The 17,193-nt window shown below is 38.4% G+C and overlaps 1 protein-coding gene and 1 long non-coding RNA gene across 2 annotated transcripts; one reads left to right on the top strand and one right to left on the bottom strand.

Annotated features, from left to right (window-relative positions):
- Window positions 1-1,609: 1,609 nt before the first annotated feature.
- Window positions 1,610-13,026, top strand: aadac (arylacetamide deacetylase). The gene is made up of 5 exons (XM_007566686.2): window positions 1,610-1,859; window positions 2,944-3,172; window positions 3,424-3,493; window positions 5,740-5,911; window positions 10,831-13,026. Exons 1-5 carry the CDS (start codon window positions 1,719-1,721, stop codon window positions 11,455-11,457), a joined length of 1,239 nt encoding a protein of 412 aa, XP_007566748.1. The 5' UTR covers window positions 1,610-1,718; the 3' UTR covers window positions 11,458-13,026.
- On the bottom strand, window positions 8,525-9,122 carry LOC107837983 (uncharacterized). Its single transcript, XR_001664037.1, has 2 exons — window positions 8,891-9,122; window positions 8,525-8,561 (listed from the first exon to the last, which is right to left on the bottom strand). It is a non-coding gene; the product is annotated as an uncharacterized LOC107837983 (long non-coding RNA).
- Window positions 13,027-17,193: the final 4,167 nt, after the last annotated feature.

Genomic DNA, 17,193 nt, shown 5'->3' with positions numbered 1-17,193 from the left:
CTGGCAGACTTGTTGTGATGCATTCATTCTTGAAAACCTTTAATCGTGGTTGAATTGCAACAATTCTGCAAAGATGCCTTGGCCAGAATTCCTCCATTGCACCAATAAAAACTCATTGTAAGTTATTTCAAATGCTTGATTTATTTATTTATTTCTTTTACACTGGGTCATGTAGGTTAGGATTTTTCCTCTCTCCTTCATTTAAAAACCTGCATTTTGTGTTTACTTATGTTGTCTTTGACTTATCTTTAAACTGATTCGATGTTCTGAAACTGTGAAATGTGACAAACATGTAAATAAAAAAAAAAAAGGGAGAAATCAGGAAGAAGACAAACAATTTTTTACACCACTGACTTGAAGGGGGTGATTTTATACAGCATCTCTTATTTTAGGTTAAATGTGTTTTTTTTTATTTTTTTTATTGAATTGTCGTTAATTCGCAGAATACAGTTTTCACTTTGGTCATGAAGTCAGCTAGGAGGAAAATATTTCATACAGTGTAGTATTCTGTGTACGAATTCCCTTTTTTTTCCATTTTCAAAGGGTTTCTGTTTGCGCTATGCTAATAAAGTAAAAGCAAGCCAACATTATACTTATGTCTAAATGTTATTAAGTCGTTGCCTCAATAGCTTTATTGCATTACTGGATTTATTGCATTTAGAATGGTCAGGACTTTACTGGGTATTAATACAATATGAGTTGCTATTCACTTTTGGATTGTAGACTCCTACACACTTGTTTGTTAATTTATTTTTCTTCCTTCAGCCATGGGATTCAGGACATGACCTTGAGCTTTGTACATCCCTGAACCAAGAACAGAACAAGCCGTCACTAAAAGTACAATTATTTACCTTGAGGGAAACTCCTGCTTGCGTTTACTCTTCTGTGTCAGAGTCCTGCAGCTCTTGGCTGCTCTTCCAGCACCATTTTCAGAGTCATGTTTCTTTTGACTGTCAGACCTGCTGGGGGAAATCTAACACCAATCGTATAATTAGCTTGGGCTGCCTCAGCCACCTACACTTATCCGGACATTCATTTAGCGATAGCTGCTCGGTTAGAAGATGGGGATAACCGAGAGCTTCTCTTAGAAATTAGACGGAACCGCGGAGAATCCGACGGGCAGCTGAAAGCGGCGAGGAGAACGCAAGAAACAAGTCGGATGTTAATGACATTTTAGATATTTCAGAGAGCGGGTCCGAAGAGCTCACTGCATGGAGTTCTGTTGTTTCAAAAGCTTTCATATCTGCGTAGCCGCTTCGTTTGGGCACAGAGCTCCGTTGCTCTTCCTCTCTAATCCACAAACGATTAGAGAGCACCTGAGGAATTGCCTTACGGGCAAGGTGGGACGGTGCTGCCTCGTGAGCGCACAACGTGCGCGCCCTCTCCGCGCCACTGACACCTCAATTAATTCCGCCGCTGCACGAGACAGACATGCTCTGCGGAACGCGCGCCGTCAGCGAAGAAAAGCTCCGAATATGCAGGCCGAGAAGAACCAAATGACACCAACCACACGCTGCAACATTTAACTCGTCTGGATCCGAAATAGATTTTTTTCTTTTTCTTTCTTTTTTTTTTTTTTTTTTTTTTTTTTTTTTTTTTTTTTTGGTGGGGGGGCGTACGCTCTTCTACGCGCCGGAGTGACTCCTTAACAAGTGCAACCAAACAGTCCGTCCGTGTTTGCAGCTCGCACTCAGTGGCCGGCGGACGCACGCTGTAAGATGAGGCTTGGAAGCATCATTTTATTCGTCGCTTTCTGCTCTTTCACAGCTTATTATGTTTACGAGCCAATTCCTGACAGGATAGAGGAGAGATGGAAACTCATGCTGACCAATTCCTTTTTCAGAACTCTCAGTCACCTGGTAAGAGAAAACTTTTCCTCTTCTTTTAGTTCCTGATTATTTTTTTTAGGTTACTTTATTGACAAAGCTTTTATCACTAAGGCTTTGCAACTATTTTTCCACTTGCTTTATGTTTTGGTATTCATTATTGTTTCTTCTTTTAAAGCAGGTTAAACTTTGTTTTTTTTTTTCTATTATTATTTTTTGCTGATGTACTCATACTGGTTACACCAGATTATGTCAGATGCTAATCCATGTGTTGTATAGTCCTCACCTGGTCTAATAATAGATCCTATTATGGAAACTCTCCTCCATTTATGAGGGCTAGACACCTGTGGTTTATAATGCCTCACACAGTAGTAGCAAACTGGACTTTTCATAGTTTGCAGTTACGTCTGAGCACGTGGTTATAACATCAAATAATTCACAAACGCAACAAAAGTATTATTTTTATTTCCACATTTTTTTAGCATGTAACACTGAAACATCAGACAACTTTTTCTTTAGATATCTATATTAGAAACATCTTTATAAAGCAACATGTGCATATCTGTAATTTAACATAGATGACAGTGAAGATGTGTGTTGAAGCGATGAGCCATACATAACCACACTTAAGATCGCATCGTTCACTTATTATTTATTTATTTATAAGTCATTTGCAGGCAGGGACAAATGAAGTACATGAAGTACTCCCTTTAATTTATGCGAGGCTGACTGCAGGTTGTGATCCCTTTAGTGTCATATCGTTTATGTGAAGCTGCCAACGTCTTTATTTGATTTCACAGTAAAAATGAACCCATTTGTATTTTGACAGACAGAGATCTGTTTTGAGCCTTTGAAACAAGAAGAATGCCCCAGTGTTGTTGCTTCAGGCTCGAGTTATCTTTTACTTTTGACTTCCTCTTGGTTGTGATTTCTCCTAAGAGATCTTCTTCAGCAACAGTTGACATTACACACAACTGCATTCATGTGACTATTTCGTTCCCTATCTGCCAGATTCCTGTCCCAAGCAATGAAGCTGTGAGCTTAAACTTTCTTCATTTTACGGCCGGGACGTGACGACGGTTCTTTTCGTCTCTCATTGTCTGTTTCCCTTTTCCAGGCAGACCTTTGTGAGTCAGCGGGTCTGAAGGACTACATGGATGTGATGTATGTCATTACTCTACTGGAGAAGATCGTACCGGTGTCTGACGAGCACGTCAAAGTGACAGAAGAAAAGTTTGACGGCGTGGAGGTGGTGCTTTACCAACCGAAGCGCCAGGGCGGAGACGCCGGCCTGAGGAGAGCCGTCATTTATCTGCACGGGGGAGGATGGTGTCTGGGAAGCTCCCGTAGGTTGGGTTTTGTTGCATATTCGCAGAGATGAAGTCTTTGTGCAGCCCCCTGATATAGTGTCCTGGGCAACGAGCCACACTGTCCATGAACATAACAATAACTTTATGTTGCATGCTCAGTCTGTTGAATGAATAACTTTATATTTTGTAGGACAGAATCACTTTTCATTCATGTGAGTTAGTGTACAGTTAAAGAAATCCATTCATCTATGAAGGCTTGTCTGACTTTGGGTTGTCTTTCTGTGCAGGCATGAGTCCATACGATCTGCTGGCAAGAAAGATCGTCACTGAACTTGATGCCGTCGTCCTCTCTGTAGAGTAAGTGTTTTGCTGTAGTTTTAGGGAATGTAAACCCAAAAAAATCCAGAAAACCTCAATATAAAAATTATAAATGGAGCTCTTATTAAGCTACTTTTTTTAAAAAGTATTTCTTTGACTCTTATCTCATTTTTTTTTTCACTGACTTGCTTTAGGTATTAAAAGAGGAGAATATATAGGGAATTTAGTGTTGATTAAAAATGCCATTTTGATGAAAAAACTCAGCAGTAATGAAGCCAAAATGCACAACAAATACATGTTGCAGTTATGTTCTGTGTTTTCTGTGTAGTTATTTTTGAGGTTTTCTGTGTTTAGTCCTGTTCCTGTCCTGTCTTCCCTGTTGATTGCTTCCCAGGTGTGTCTAGTTACCTGATTACCCTCCCTGTGTATTTAAGCCCACCTGTTGTCTTTGTCTCTTGTTGGGTCCTCGTCTTCTGTCGTCTAATGTCTGGCCAGTTGAACTGGATAGTCCTGGTTAAGCTTAGCTCTCCTATTCAGTCTTCAGTGCCATTAGCTGCTCCAACATAGCATACAGCCATGCTGCCTGTCATCCTGGACTGTGTTGAGCTTCCTTCATTAAATCTCAATTTTCACTACTACCTGGGTTCAGCCTGCGTCTCTCCTCACCACCTCAAACCCACTTCATGACAGTTGCATTCAAGACAAAACCTTGACTTGTAAATACATTTTACCCATAACTCCACAAGTGGCATCGTTTTTTTTTTTTACCTTAACCCTTTTAAAATTCTGTAAAAACAAAACAAATCTCATGTCAAGCACCTTTTGCTTTCCAATTATTAATCTGTTAATCCGAAACACAGTCAACAGATTAGCTGTTGACGGTATTTAATGTTCAGTCCAGCAGAAACGGCTGATCTTCTCACATGTTGATGTGTGAAATATGTTTTAGCTGCTGATGGATCCTTTATACTAATGATCAAGCGTTCACTAAAGTAATGGTGTTATTGTTCTTTCTTATTTAAGAAAGGGAATTGAATTGTTCATTTTAACATTTAATATATTTTTAATTTTGTATAAAAATGACTTGGGTGGTTAAATGAGAAATCAGCAGAATGTTCCAAGTTTATTTTATCCAATTAATCGATCCCTCGTCAGAATTATCCACAGAATAATTAATTACCAAAAAATAATTGTTAGTTGTGTCCCTAAAAATATGGCAAACAGAAACTTTTGGGGGTTTTGTCTCCTAAACAAAAAATACAACTTTTTTTTTGCGTAATATAGCTGCTGTGCTAGTTATGTGGATTTCTTTGAAAATTTGAGATTTCCTCAGTGTATTTGTTGTCTTCATCTCATCTCCATAATAGACTTTTTATTGTCATTTGCTCGTATTCTTTTACAATAATTAAACAAATGCTTTTAGTGAGGAAATTAAAGTTAAAATTTTCTCCAGTACGATTCCAACAGTAGTAACAGTAATGGGTAAAGTAGCGTCATCATTAAGGGGAAATGCATATTATTTTCTTTAGAATAGCAAACACAAAAGTTAGACTGAAGCAGACTTTTACAATCTTAAATTAACTCCAATCTTAAAAGTATCGTCATCTTTGCTTGTAAACATTACTTTCTGAAACTTAACATCACCGTGATGTTTCCATTAGCATGTCATTGACACAGAAGACATATGAAAGTAAGAGGTGCGTTTGTTTTCGGTCTTCTCCCTTCTTGGCATCAGTTCAAGGAACCAAACTCATTTGATTTTTCATCACACAAAGAGAAATATATGCCTTACCTAAAATATTAGCAGGTTATATCTTTTTAACAGAATATCACTTCAAAAATTCAGAGATATTCTATTGATGAATTATTGTTTGTGACATTATAAGTACTAAAATAGAGTATTGTAGCTTTATAACAGAATTGTTCAGTGGTTAGATCTGTGCTCTGACCTTCAGAGAGTACTTACAGCATGTTCTGAAGACTTTCTTCACATATCCATCTACAACTTCTGTTTACCTCCATTACTGGACAGTTATACAAACAAGCTCATTCTAGTTTTACTTTTCCATTTAATATACCACTCATTTAAAACAACAACTTTGACCACAATGTGAAAAAAAAAGAAAACTCTTTTGTACAGTGACTTATTTGCTTGTCTTTGTCATATTTAACTCTGAAATTTGATCATATTTATGTTTCCAGGATTAAAGTTTTGTCTGTGAGCCTGACCTCCAAAGCCTTTGTTTTTACTGCAGGAATAATCTGTGAACTCTTATCCGTTTCAGGTACCGCCTCGCCCCTGCTCACCATTTCCCCGTCCCGTATGAGGACGTGCACCGTGTGGTCAAATACTTCCTCCAGAAGGGGGTGCTAGCCCAGTACTCTGTGGACCCGGGGCGTGTTGCTGTGTCAGGGGATAGTGCTGGAGGGAACCTTGCAGCGGCAGTCTCTCAGCAGGTACAGAGTCTGTTTTTAAGACTCAGAGTAGGCTTAGATTTGGTTTCTCATTTCATTTGAGGGCACAAGAGAAGGTGGATTTAGCAGAAATTTGTAGAATTTTCCATAGCTAAATGTTGCTCATGGAATTTTTGGAATGTCGGTGAAGAAATGAATATACTTCTGAACAATGTTTAATGCCAGAATACAGTTTGGTATGACCTTGACTGGTCAAGAAATTTTTGTAGTTGTTTTAAGATGCTTCAAAAATGAAATTGATGTGACAAATCAGTCGAATTAATGGTCACAAGACAGTTAGATAATCTATCAAATAATCACTTGAAGGAGGAGTCAGGATTTCCTGTATTACATTAAATGGATGCAAAAGAAAATTTCAGTATATTATTAAAAATGACTTTTTATTTCTAATCAAGACAAATAATCTGTACTGGTAATAATGATTATTAGCTCTACCAATGACAGCTAATCACAAGCATTGCCACAAACTAACTCTATTATAATCAACCCACATGAGTTTAAATTAACTAATAAGAAACGCACAACAAGCAAATACTCATTTAGATGATCAATCTACAAACACTTGTACAAACACAATTCTTATGACGGTGAATTGAAGATTCAAAATTTGATCTAAACAATTTAAGAAGCTCAAAGGAAGAGGTACTGCATGTAAACAAACGTTTATTTGCCGTCACTTGAACTCAAAGTGTGACGCTACAGTTAGCTTACCAAAGGATTGTGTTTAAGAAAATAATAATTGATAAATGGCTTAAGACCGGGTCACTAAAAAGAAAGCCCGAAGATACCGGTGGAAAGTTTCTCAGGGTGAGTTGCATAACCTTTGCTTTTCAACACTGCTACGATACATAGCGAGCCACAGGCATGAATATGTAAGGCTGTGATGAATGTGATAAGCCAGTGGTGAAAAGAGCTGCACCCCACACTGACTAATTGCATCTTAACACCTAAAATAAAAATATTTATGTTGGGCTATCTGATTGATTTTTGCCAACGCAACTCAAGTCTAGATTTTCTTTTATTGTTCTTCTGAATTACAAAATAGCCCTAAAACGCTGAGTGCACACAACACTTGTAGTACTGAACTTTTGCTTTTATTTCCATGTGTTTTATATCAATGGAAAGCTTACAATCCATACTTCCAGAATCTGTAAACTACTCGATAGTGAGTTAAGAGACTAATGTTTTCATTTCAGGTTGTACATATTAAGATGTTGCATTTCAAGCTATTCCTTGCGTGTTTGTTAAACGGGGTGAGTGGTCCTCGGCCTGACAAGGCTTGAGGAACACTGCCTTAGCCTTATGTAATAACTGCGTCAGGACTGCGGCTGTTTTACCCTATTTTTTTTGTCAAACTCGACAAAATTTCTCTAAATAAAAGACAGCATTAAAATTCATAGTCTGAAACATTTCCAAGACATTTCACAGTGTTAATATTTTATATTAAAAAAAAAAAGTTCTATTTTTGAGTTGGGGAGTTAGTAAAAGTGAATTTTCCAAACTTTACACCAGTCTAAAAGAGCTTGTATCAAGCAGCCGATGCCGACAGCCTCTCAGCAGTAATCCAACTTTTGCTGGTTGGGGCAGTGCTGCATGTTCTGCTGATTGAAAATAGAAGTGGACAATACCTCATTGCACAAAACAAACAATGTTCTCATGATAGGGAGAAGCAGCTTTTATGGTTTTGAGGCACACATGGGCAATTTGATAAGCAATTAAGCCATTTTTACCTGATATGGGACAAAGCAATCTTGTTTCATAAAAGATAATTACATAATAATAATAATAAAAAAACTGAAAATTTGCTTTAACTTAATAGCATTTGGTTAATGAAAAGAGGACATGCGAATGTTTATTTCCATTAGAGAGAGTTCATCACACAGGAGAAAACTTTAGGCTCCGCAATGTACAACAGGCGCATGAACAGACAGAACCGCGGCTCAAGAATAATCCATGTGCATGCAGGGAGTTTGGCAGATAATCTCCTTGGAATTTAATTTTGTAATAGTGATCTGGGTTGAGGTTTGGGTGAATTCTCAAGTCATTTCCTTGGGCTTTAGTAAAGTTACAACAAATCGCAAACGCCGCACGACGAGCACCGTCTTCGTTTGAAAGTGTGCGTCGCAAAACCTTGGCTAAGAACACGATTTCAAACGGAGTCGTGATGCAACGACGCGTGCGTTTGTAAGTGAAGGTGAAGTGAGCCGTCCTTTCAAGCATTCTCTGAGATCCAAAGCATTGTGTGTAGGAAATGACCTGCAGAGCTGAGAGGTTACGTAGATGACGCCTGTATGTTTTAGGCTCAATGTAGTGCATCACCAGTTACTCATTTATGATGATAAAGAGGGAGGGAGGTGCTGAGAATCCAACATTGATGACTTGGATAAAGCAAGTGAAACAAATGCTAATCCTGTTGCACAATAGTGGCCAATAACTTAATACCTGCCGATGAAGTAATGCTGTTGGTCATCTTAAATGTAACAAAGCCAATAAAGTAATGATGATGATACGTCATCATTACTTGGAAGCTGAAATAATATTTTATTTGAAGAACACATAATTAGGAGTGTATTTCTTAGGAACAAAATATTTTTGTTTTGGCAGTTCTGTGCAGTTTGGTAGTCGTACTCGACTTTAAAATCTCTGCCTGGATGTTTTTTCTTTTTTTTTTGCTTATTTTAATTGTACGCAGTTCTTTAAATGTCCTGTGACTAAATATATTTGCCCATTTTGCCCATAACAGCTGGAACTTTAAATATCTAGCTAATTATTTCCCCAACATACCAGAATGCCCCTCAGATTAATTTCACTCCCTGCTGTGGCAGGGAGTAAAATTACCGTAGTAACCCGATATTGGCTGGAAAGCGCAACGTATCTCCTTTAAGAAACCGTTGGAATTTTTCAGAGAGCACAAAGTGTGGCAGAATTACAGTACTGCAAATTTAGCTGGATCGTCGTCACTCCGTCTAGGACTTATGGGTCAACCTTAAAAGTCTTCGTTGGCGAGAACAGCTGTCTCCTAATTCCAGCGGTGTGAAGGGTCTATATTGGTTTGTTTGCTGATAACAAGCTTGTTCCCACGCAGCTGACGGAACAAAAGCATAGAGGAGGACGCAGCACAATTATTCTTCCTAGCAAAGGCAAAAAGAAAAGTACAGCTTGCATCGCAGCAGGTTTGCTTGTAATAGCTTAATAACATTAGGGAGCATTTTTCTTAGATTCGGTGAATCTGTTCATAACTTGGTTTTGTGACCCTAGCTGTTTGGATCTCTTAGTGGAATGTGCCGGAACACAGGTTGAGATCAGAGGTCATGTGACCTACTTCTGTTTGCTCAGTGTCATCTAGCCAATAACATAATTCGGTTTAACTCGCAAATTATTGTTATTGGGCCAAAAAACTGAATTACATTATTAACAAATAACTACATGATTGGTCTGTTACTTTTGTAATGACCAAATTGTTGCATTATTAGAGCATATTACCTGATTTGTTGCCAAACGTGCATTTTTATGTATTTATTTATTAATCATGTAGACAAGATTTGTTTTCTAGGTCAAAGGTGAATGTCTCAAGTAAAAAGACTCATTATGAAAAAGATACAGAATGAACAAGGAAACTGAGCTGCAGCTTTAGAAAACCTTAAGGAAAAAAAATCCCCAAGCTTTTTTCTTTTAAGACTAAGAAAGAGGGGCTCATGTAAAGCAAAACAAAGAAATGAGAAGGGACTCGTGACTTTTGTACAGTTCTGTTATCCGGCTCAGTATCACAGTGAGAGATCTACAGCTGTGTCTTTGTAGCATCCTCGGACAACATGGTGCTCCTACAAAGAACCGTTTTGTCTGCACATCCGTTTACTTCTTATACGTTTGTCTTCCAGGCTGAAGACATTCTTGGGAAAAATCTTTCAATGACTGAGAGGAGTATTGATTGGTGCTTTGTAGACTGGTGCACTCGCAAATAAGTATTCATTTTTACCTGGACGTTGAGATGTTTGGGGCGGCGAGTAGCTAGTAGCTGATCCATTTTGTCATTTAAAAGCTTGTTTCACCGAGCCGGGGGATGACGAATCAGCACACGTCTTCTCCAGAAATCAAACTGAATAGAAAACAATATTTGTACCGACTGCTTTGTGGGATAGTCAAGCAAAACGACAGAAAATCAGGCAAACGCAGCTGTGGCTCAGTAAGTAGAGTCTTTTCCACATATGCCGGGCGTCGTGTTTTTGCGTCAACACTAGAGAAGGAAAAGGTTGCAGGGTTGACTGCAGTTCCCTCCTGTCACGTGTTGATGTGCCCACAGGCAAAGCACTGAACTCCAAGTTGTACGACTTGAAAAGCACTATACAAATAACTGAGTTAATTTACAGACAACCCAATAGCTACAAAACTGAAAATTTAGCAAAGATAACCAAAGTAAGTCATTGTCAAAGTGGAAGAAAAATTATAGATGTTTTTAAATTTCATGCTCTTAACTTGTTGTGCGTCTTCATTGCTTCAGACAAAGGAAGGACAAAGTCTGAAGTTAACTATTTGACCATGCTGGGGTTAATGGAGCATTTCAGAGAGGCGCAACCGTCAGTTGTGATGGTATTCAGAGACAGAGATACTTTAAAAATAAAAACAGATTACTTAACACCAAAATTAACTTTCTGTGCATCAGTGTAAGGACTGATGCTCATGCTATATACAGTCGAGCCCAGAAATATCGATATTGTTGAAATGTCCTTAACTTGTACATCACTACCATGGCAGTAAAAGATAAATGTTTTTTTTTTGTCTCTTTTTTTATGAGCTGTGAGTATCACATATAGGGGCTTCTTCAGAAACCTGCTGTTTTCATCACTGAGTAATGCCCCATCCTTTTACCGACATAGTCTGATTTACTTATGTCTGCTCCACAGCTGCAGAAAGAGTCTGGGCAGCAGATCAAGCTGAGGGCTCAGGCTCTGCTTTACCCCGTGCTGCAGGCGTTGGACCTCAAGACGCCTTCGTATCAGCAGAACAAAGACATGCCGATTCTGCCACGCACGCTCATGGTGCGCTTCTGGAGCGAGTATTTTACGAGCAACAAAGCCCTCTTCAGAGCCATGATGGCCAACTCGCACAACAGCCCCGAGTCGTCCAGGTTGCTGAAGTTCGTCAACTGGAGCGCCTTTCTGCCGGAGGCTTACCACAAAGAGTACAACTACAGCGCTCCGGCCGTTGCGCAGGGAACCGAAGGGGAGGCGGCCGGGACGGACGGGCCGTCCCAGTCGTTCGCCGACCCCAGGGCGTCGCCCTTGCTGGTCCCGGACGCGGACCTGCACTCTCTGCCCAAGGCGTACATTCTGACGTGCGAGTACGACGTCCTCAGAGATGACGGGATCATGTACGCCACACGGCTCCGGGCGGCTGGCGTTGAGGTGACGCATCAGCACTACGACACGGGATTCCACGGAGCGCTGATGTTTACCGTGTGGCCGACTGACTTTCTCATTGCACGTCGCATGACAGACAACTACGTTAAATGGCTCAAGGATAATTTGTAAAAACAACAAAAAACAAAAAACTTTTGACTGTATAAGTGGGTATTCCAGTTTTCCACACAATGCACTAATGTTTAGTTGAATCTTTTTTTCCATGTCGTTTTTAACTTTTGGTGGTGTACTTCTTTGGTCACGCTGTTTTTGTTTAAATATGCTAATTTCATCTGTTTTCTTCTAATGGATTTTGCCTGATTTTGAAACGGTAGTGAACATGTTTTTTAATTTTAAGGTGACGAGAGAAATCTGACACCTGTATCATTATATCATTGCGCTAGCTGCAGACGTAGTGCTTATGTAAAACAAAACTGTGGCTATCATATTAGTTTGATGGACAGGTTATTTTTTTTATTTTACTCTGAACAGAGCTCCTTTTTATTGCTTCCCACCACATGATCTTCCATCAGACCTCGTATTTATTGTATCAATATTAGTCTTAATAGTCAGTAATGCATACCTCTGGAAGTAAAACTGTCCCTGCAGAGATTTGAAGAATTCATTACAAGTCTTTGCGAGCAGGAGAGGATTTTTCCAGATGCTTTTTTGGCCAAAGTTAATATTTATCACAGTATGTACCGCATTCCAAAGACTTAAGTATGTGTAAATTAGTTCAACTATTTGTAACTCGTTGACTTATTTCAGTTTCTGATCCCAAAGATTGGTAAAATTTAATTACGTTGAAAAGTTTTTTTTGGCGGCGGAGTGGACAAGAACAACAAAAGAAAGATTAATTTGACAAACCCTCAAATTTTAATTTTCACTTCCTGCAAGTAACCAATGTCAAATGTTTTGGTTATCTTGCAATATAAGGGCAGTGAATGTTGACGTTCCATATTCCATCTGACTATTATTAAAAAATAAATAAAAAAAATAAATCTAAACATTGTTTGAGAAAAGCTGAGATTGGTGCAGCGATGGGGCAAAAAGAGGGATCGACGTAATGAAGGAATGTGGTAAAGATTGATCATGAAGCCTTAATCTTTAGAGAGTGCCCCAATTTAAAAAGCAGAACTCATAATATGTAGCATCAACATTTACATTAGGACCATATGCGACTCTGCTCACCCCATTCTAAAAAGACTTTTAAGTTTTTACACAAAACCCAGATCTGTTGAAAGAAGTTGACAGAAAGTGAAGCTGTAGCTTAGGACTCAAGTTTCAGGCAGAAGATTTTAAGGTTGTAATATATTTATTACCATATATGGTTTTCATATTAACGTTACTCAGAAAGGACGTTTTTGTTGACTAAAGCCCAGTCATTGCAAGCACTGAATATAACTCATTTGTATTTCAGCACTGTTTCAGTTATTTAATTTAATATATGAAATGAATGAACAAGTGACAGCTTGAGAATTATATTTTTATTAACGTTGTTAATGACAAAATGTCAATACTATCTACCTTCTGCTACTAATAATGTAACTTTCCACATATGCTGGGCGTCGTGTTTTTGTGTCAACACTTTTACGTTCTCGGATGTAAAAATGAGTTTTACGTTTTGTTTTTGCAGTTGGAAAATTTGTGAGCCTCGTGCAAGTTTAATGTAAAATGACAATAAAATCACTTAAGCTTTCACTGCTTAAAAAACTGTTTTTGTTTTTTTTTTGTCTTGTGTAACCACCTGTTTCATTAAGAAAGCATGCTGTACTTGAACAGTAGGAACAGATAGAACATGTGATGTTACTTTACGCCTTTTACAGACATATATTAAATAGAAAGTTCAGGGATATAAACTGTTATTCAATGAAAGACTCTGACTGCTCCAGGGTGCAGAGTACAAAGACGTACACACTTATACACCCATTTTTTCATCTTAACCTGGATTTATTCCCATGAAACATAAAGGGATGTTTGTTGTGTTCATGCTTTTGAAATGCGCCTCATGACTCTTCCTCTGTTTCTGAATTCAAACGCCAATGTTGGACTAATAACCATTTTATAAGAGGCATTGCAAGGGAACGGTTGCAAATGAAGTAACATCTTAGGGATTTTGCATAATTCTTTTAAGAAATTTGTAAGCGTATGTTCATGCAGAATTCTGTAAGCGCAAATTAAACCGATGGAGAAAACATGACCTCATCAAGTCCAACAGAATACTTCAAAGCCTGAATGGAGATTAAATGGGAAGTAATGAAAGTTAACATTACTCCAGATTCAGTTTGCTTGGATTTCTTGCTATCTATAAAACAACTGGCTTCACAAGGTAACATAGCTGAAGATAAAGCAAAGTACACGTATATTTCCTATTTGTCCTCAGATATTTTTCCGTTAGTTTATCCTTTCTGATCGTTCATAATGCAACTCTCGTGCTTTTCATCGTGTGCTCCAAAAACGTCAGATCAGACATTTTCTATTTGCTTTTTTTTTTTCTTCTTTTTTTCGGGTTGTTGGTTCCATTTGAGATTCCTATCTAGATGCAATGATGGATCATGGTATGACTTGTCCTAATAAAATCAAAGCATAAAGTCCTGTTCATTTTGTTAAAGCTATGTAACATCTTTACAATAATACATTTAGCCCTCTAGCAATCACCAAAGGTCAAAAGCTCAGTGGTGTGACAAAACAATAGCTTCTATAGCTCACATAGATTTGTTTTTTTTTTTTACTTCACCAGTAGTGGAAAATGATTTGGTTTTAATATCGACATGGAAAGCAAATGGCATGACAGGGCACATAGTATTTAATCTGACTTTAAGTTGAAATTTAGCACTTGTTGCACTGAGAAAAACATTAACAATAAGAATAAAGACCACTTAAGGAGACAGCGGGCAATTTCAAGGCGTCAAATTACAAAGTCAAATTTCTTTCAAGTTATGTTGAAAGAAATTATTCACAATTTTCATGACAACTGAAGGGGACCACATGACTGTTAACCAAGTTTTATTGAAAACTTATGTTTCTTCTACTGTAATTGCATGTTTTTTTATTTATTCAAGGGTTCAAATGCGTCACTGAAAGTCCCAAATGTCAGTCATTCCTGTGTATGTAAAAGTCTGGCAGTAGTCATCCAATCTTACTTTAAAGTCAGTCTGTAAAATGTCCTGTACTGACTGACTCAGGCATACGAAATTCACGTGGCGGTCGACCTTATTGGACCGGAAGAAGTTTACAGTAAAGTTGAGTTCATGCCCAAGCATACGTGTGTGTGCGTGTGTTTGTTTTTAAAAATGTACCCAATAAATCTACCCCTTAAACACCTTGACACACTTTCTGACCCAGATGTCAACAGTCTACTGCTCCAGGATGTGGTGTATAAAAACATATTTGTACGCACATTGTCTTATTCTTAAGCTGGGTCTATTTCTATGAGAAACCAGGGTGTTTTTGTGCCGTCATTGCACCTGATTGCTGATGCTCCGTCTCCAAATCCCATCTGGTGTGCTACAACTTATATGGCTAAACTTGATTACAACCCATTTTGCAGGTTATAAGTGATTTCTCTATTCCCCTCAAGACATGCGGGAGCCTTTCTGTCAAACTTCAGAAACACAGACATTAAGAATGCCCACATAGACAACTGTAAAGCTGATCATTTTATAGATTGCCATCATGATTGTAGAGCAATAGTATTTGACTGAATTCCACTGTGAATAAGTGGCATTTTATAAAATAAAAAAAAGGGGGGAAACAAACAGCAAAGTAAACAAAGTAAACAATTGGCCACACCAATTTTCTGATTGGCGTGGCCGCTGACCGAACAGATAACGCACCAGGATTAATCCTGGCTCTTAGTCTGGTCTGGTCTGGAGCAGGCAAGCTGCACAGGATAAATCGCCATGGTAACTTATGTCCGGCTGCTTTTGTGAAACCGAGTGGAGGCTTAATTCAGCTAGGATATCTGTGAAAATCCTGGTTTTGTGAAACAGCCCTGTGGTGACCTGACCGGCGTCTACACAAGATAAATATCATGGCAACATTTGAGGATGGTAACTAATGAAACTACACATCCTCATGCTACTGTCTTCCTCATGATAGAGGCAAAGTGTTACCTTAAAATGATCTCTTGTGTTTCAGCATTTGAATCAGTCTTGTTTGTTCAGCTCAAAGCTGCAAAGCCTGCCCAGTGCTGCAAAGGGGTCCGACTCTTTAGTTGGAATTTATAAAGTCAGCTTTTCAAGACGTGAATAGTTCTGTATGTGCCTGTGTCCTACAACCCCAGATAGCGTCTAGGAGACGAGCGAACGCAGCAAATAGTCTTCTGCGAAAAATGAAAAGACAGGATGTAGCAAAAATAAATGAGCCGAATAAAGTGATGTGGGTTAAGTGTCACACCAAACACCTTCACACCTCAAACTGGAGTAAATTCAGAACAAAAAAAGAAATTGAGATCACTAAACCAAACAAATGCTTCATCTGAATAAAAAGTAGCAATCAATAAGTTCTTCCCTACACAGGAGCACAGAAAAAAAACAAAAAAAACACACCCTGCTTCTCAATGGAGGTTAGCTGAGGAGGGTACCTTGGTTTAGCAACATGTGCTGCAGCAGCAGCCACCAGTTCCACTGGATGTCAGTCTTTGACTATTTTGAAAACATGATTATGCTTCCATTTTTGACCTGGTTGTGCTTGTAGGATTGCTGTCGGCTACTGGCAGCAGGTTTTCTTCATGCGACCAGTTTCCACGTTACAGCGAAAGAAAAGCCTCAACAACACACCACGTTGCCATCACCACAGGTCAGGAGGGGAATGGATTCATCAGAGTGATATGAGCTGCTTGATTTCTGCCACACATTTTATACACAGCCAAAAAATATCAGTTTTGATCTAAAAATGACCTTTTATTACTTTTTCTAAAGCTTTTTTTTGTTTGTTTTTTTCTTTTTTAACGCCATTACCGCCGATACGTCTGTGTTTCTTGGGTTGCTTCTTACTTTTTCTTGAGTAGAGTTTTTAAATACTCTACACACTTCTGCTTTTGTCCATTAAAAATATCAGCTATCTTGACAAGATGATTTGTTGGATAAAAGTAGTAACAAACTTAACAAAAAACCCAAAATAAATGAATGAATACATGTTTAGTCTTGACTCAACTTCTCTGGTAATATCATTACGCATTATATTACTTAGTACTTATCATACTTATCTGGTGTATTGCATGTTTAGATATTGTGTCACCCTAGCGATTTGACAATTAAGTCCTCTTGATTCAACAAGTGTCAGTGGTAACGGTTTTATAACACATCTTCTTTTAACTGTGTGGTGATAAAAATATTATATTTTATCTTAAAAATGAAAAACCCTTTATTTTTTTCCCCACAAATCCAATGTTTACAAACAAAGGACAACACCCTGCAGTTGTGTTTTAGCTATAAAATAATAATTTGAAAATGCATATGTTATATACAAATGTACAAGTTCTCTTGGAAATCACCGTGCCTGCTTTGTCTATGTACAAAAATAAAGGGTTATTCCGTGTCACAGGCCACCAGACATAAGTAACATTAAACACGTTAGACTCTAAACATGCAAACAAAGTATGAAAATCATCATGCTTTTTGCCCTTAGCAAAGATGTTGGCAGCCACATAATTTGCATTTTAGAAATAAGTGGTAAGAGTCTGACATCTCGAGAATCGTGTGTTTACAACACTGTGGTTTGTTTGCATGCGACGATTCAAGACTCCTGTGGTAAACACGGTCAGGCTGACTCTTGCCTCAGCTTGATTTTGCTCCTCACATTTCGGATTTTGGACATCAGAAGCTCTCTGAACTTGTCTCCCATGAGAAAGTAGAAGACCGGGTT

Source organism: Poecilia formosa, unplaced genomic scaffold, assembly GCF_000485575.1.
Source record: "Poecilia formosa unplaced genomic scaffold, Poecilia_formosa-5.1.2 Scaffold197, whole genome shotgun sequence".
In the NCBI taxonomy this organism is placed as follows: Eukaryota; Metazoa; Chordata; class Actinopteri; order Cyprinodontiformes; family Poeciliidae; genus Poecilia; species Poecilia formosa.
The sequence above is the reverse complement of the archived record's forward strand: the minus strand, read 5'-3'. Positions and strand labels throughout refer to the sequence as shown.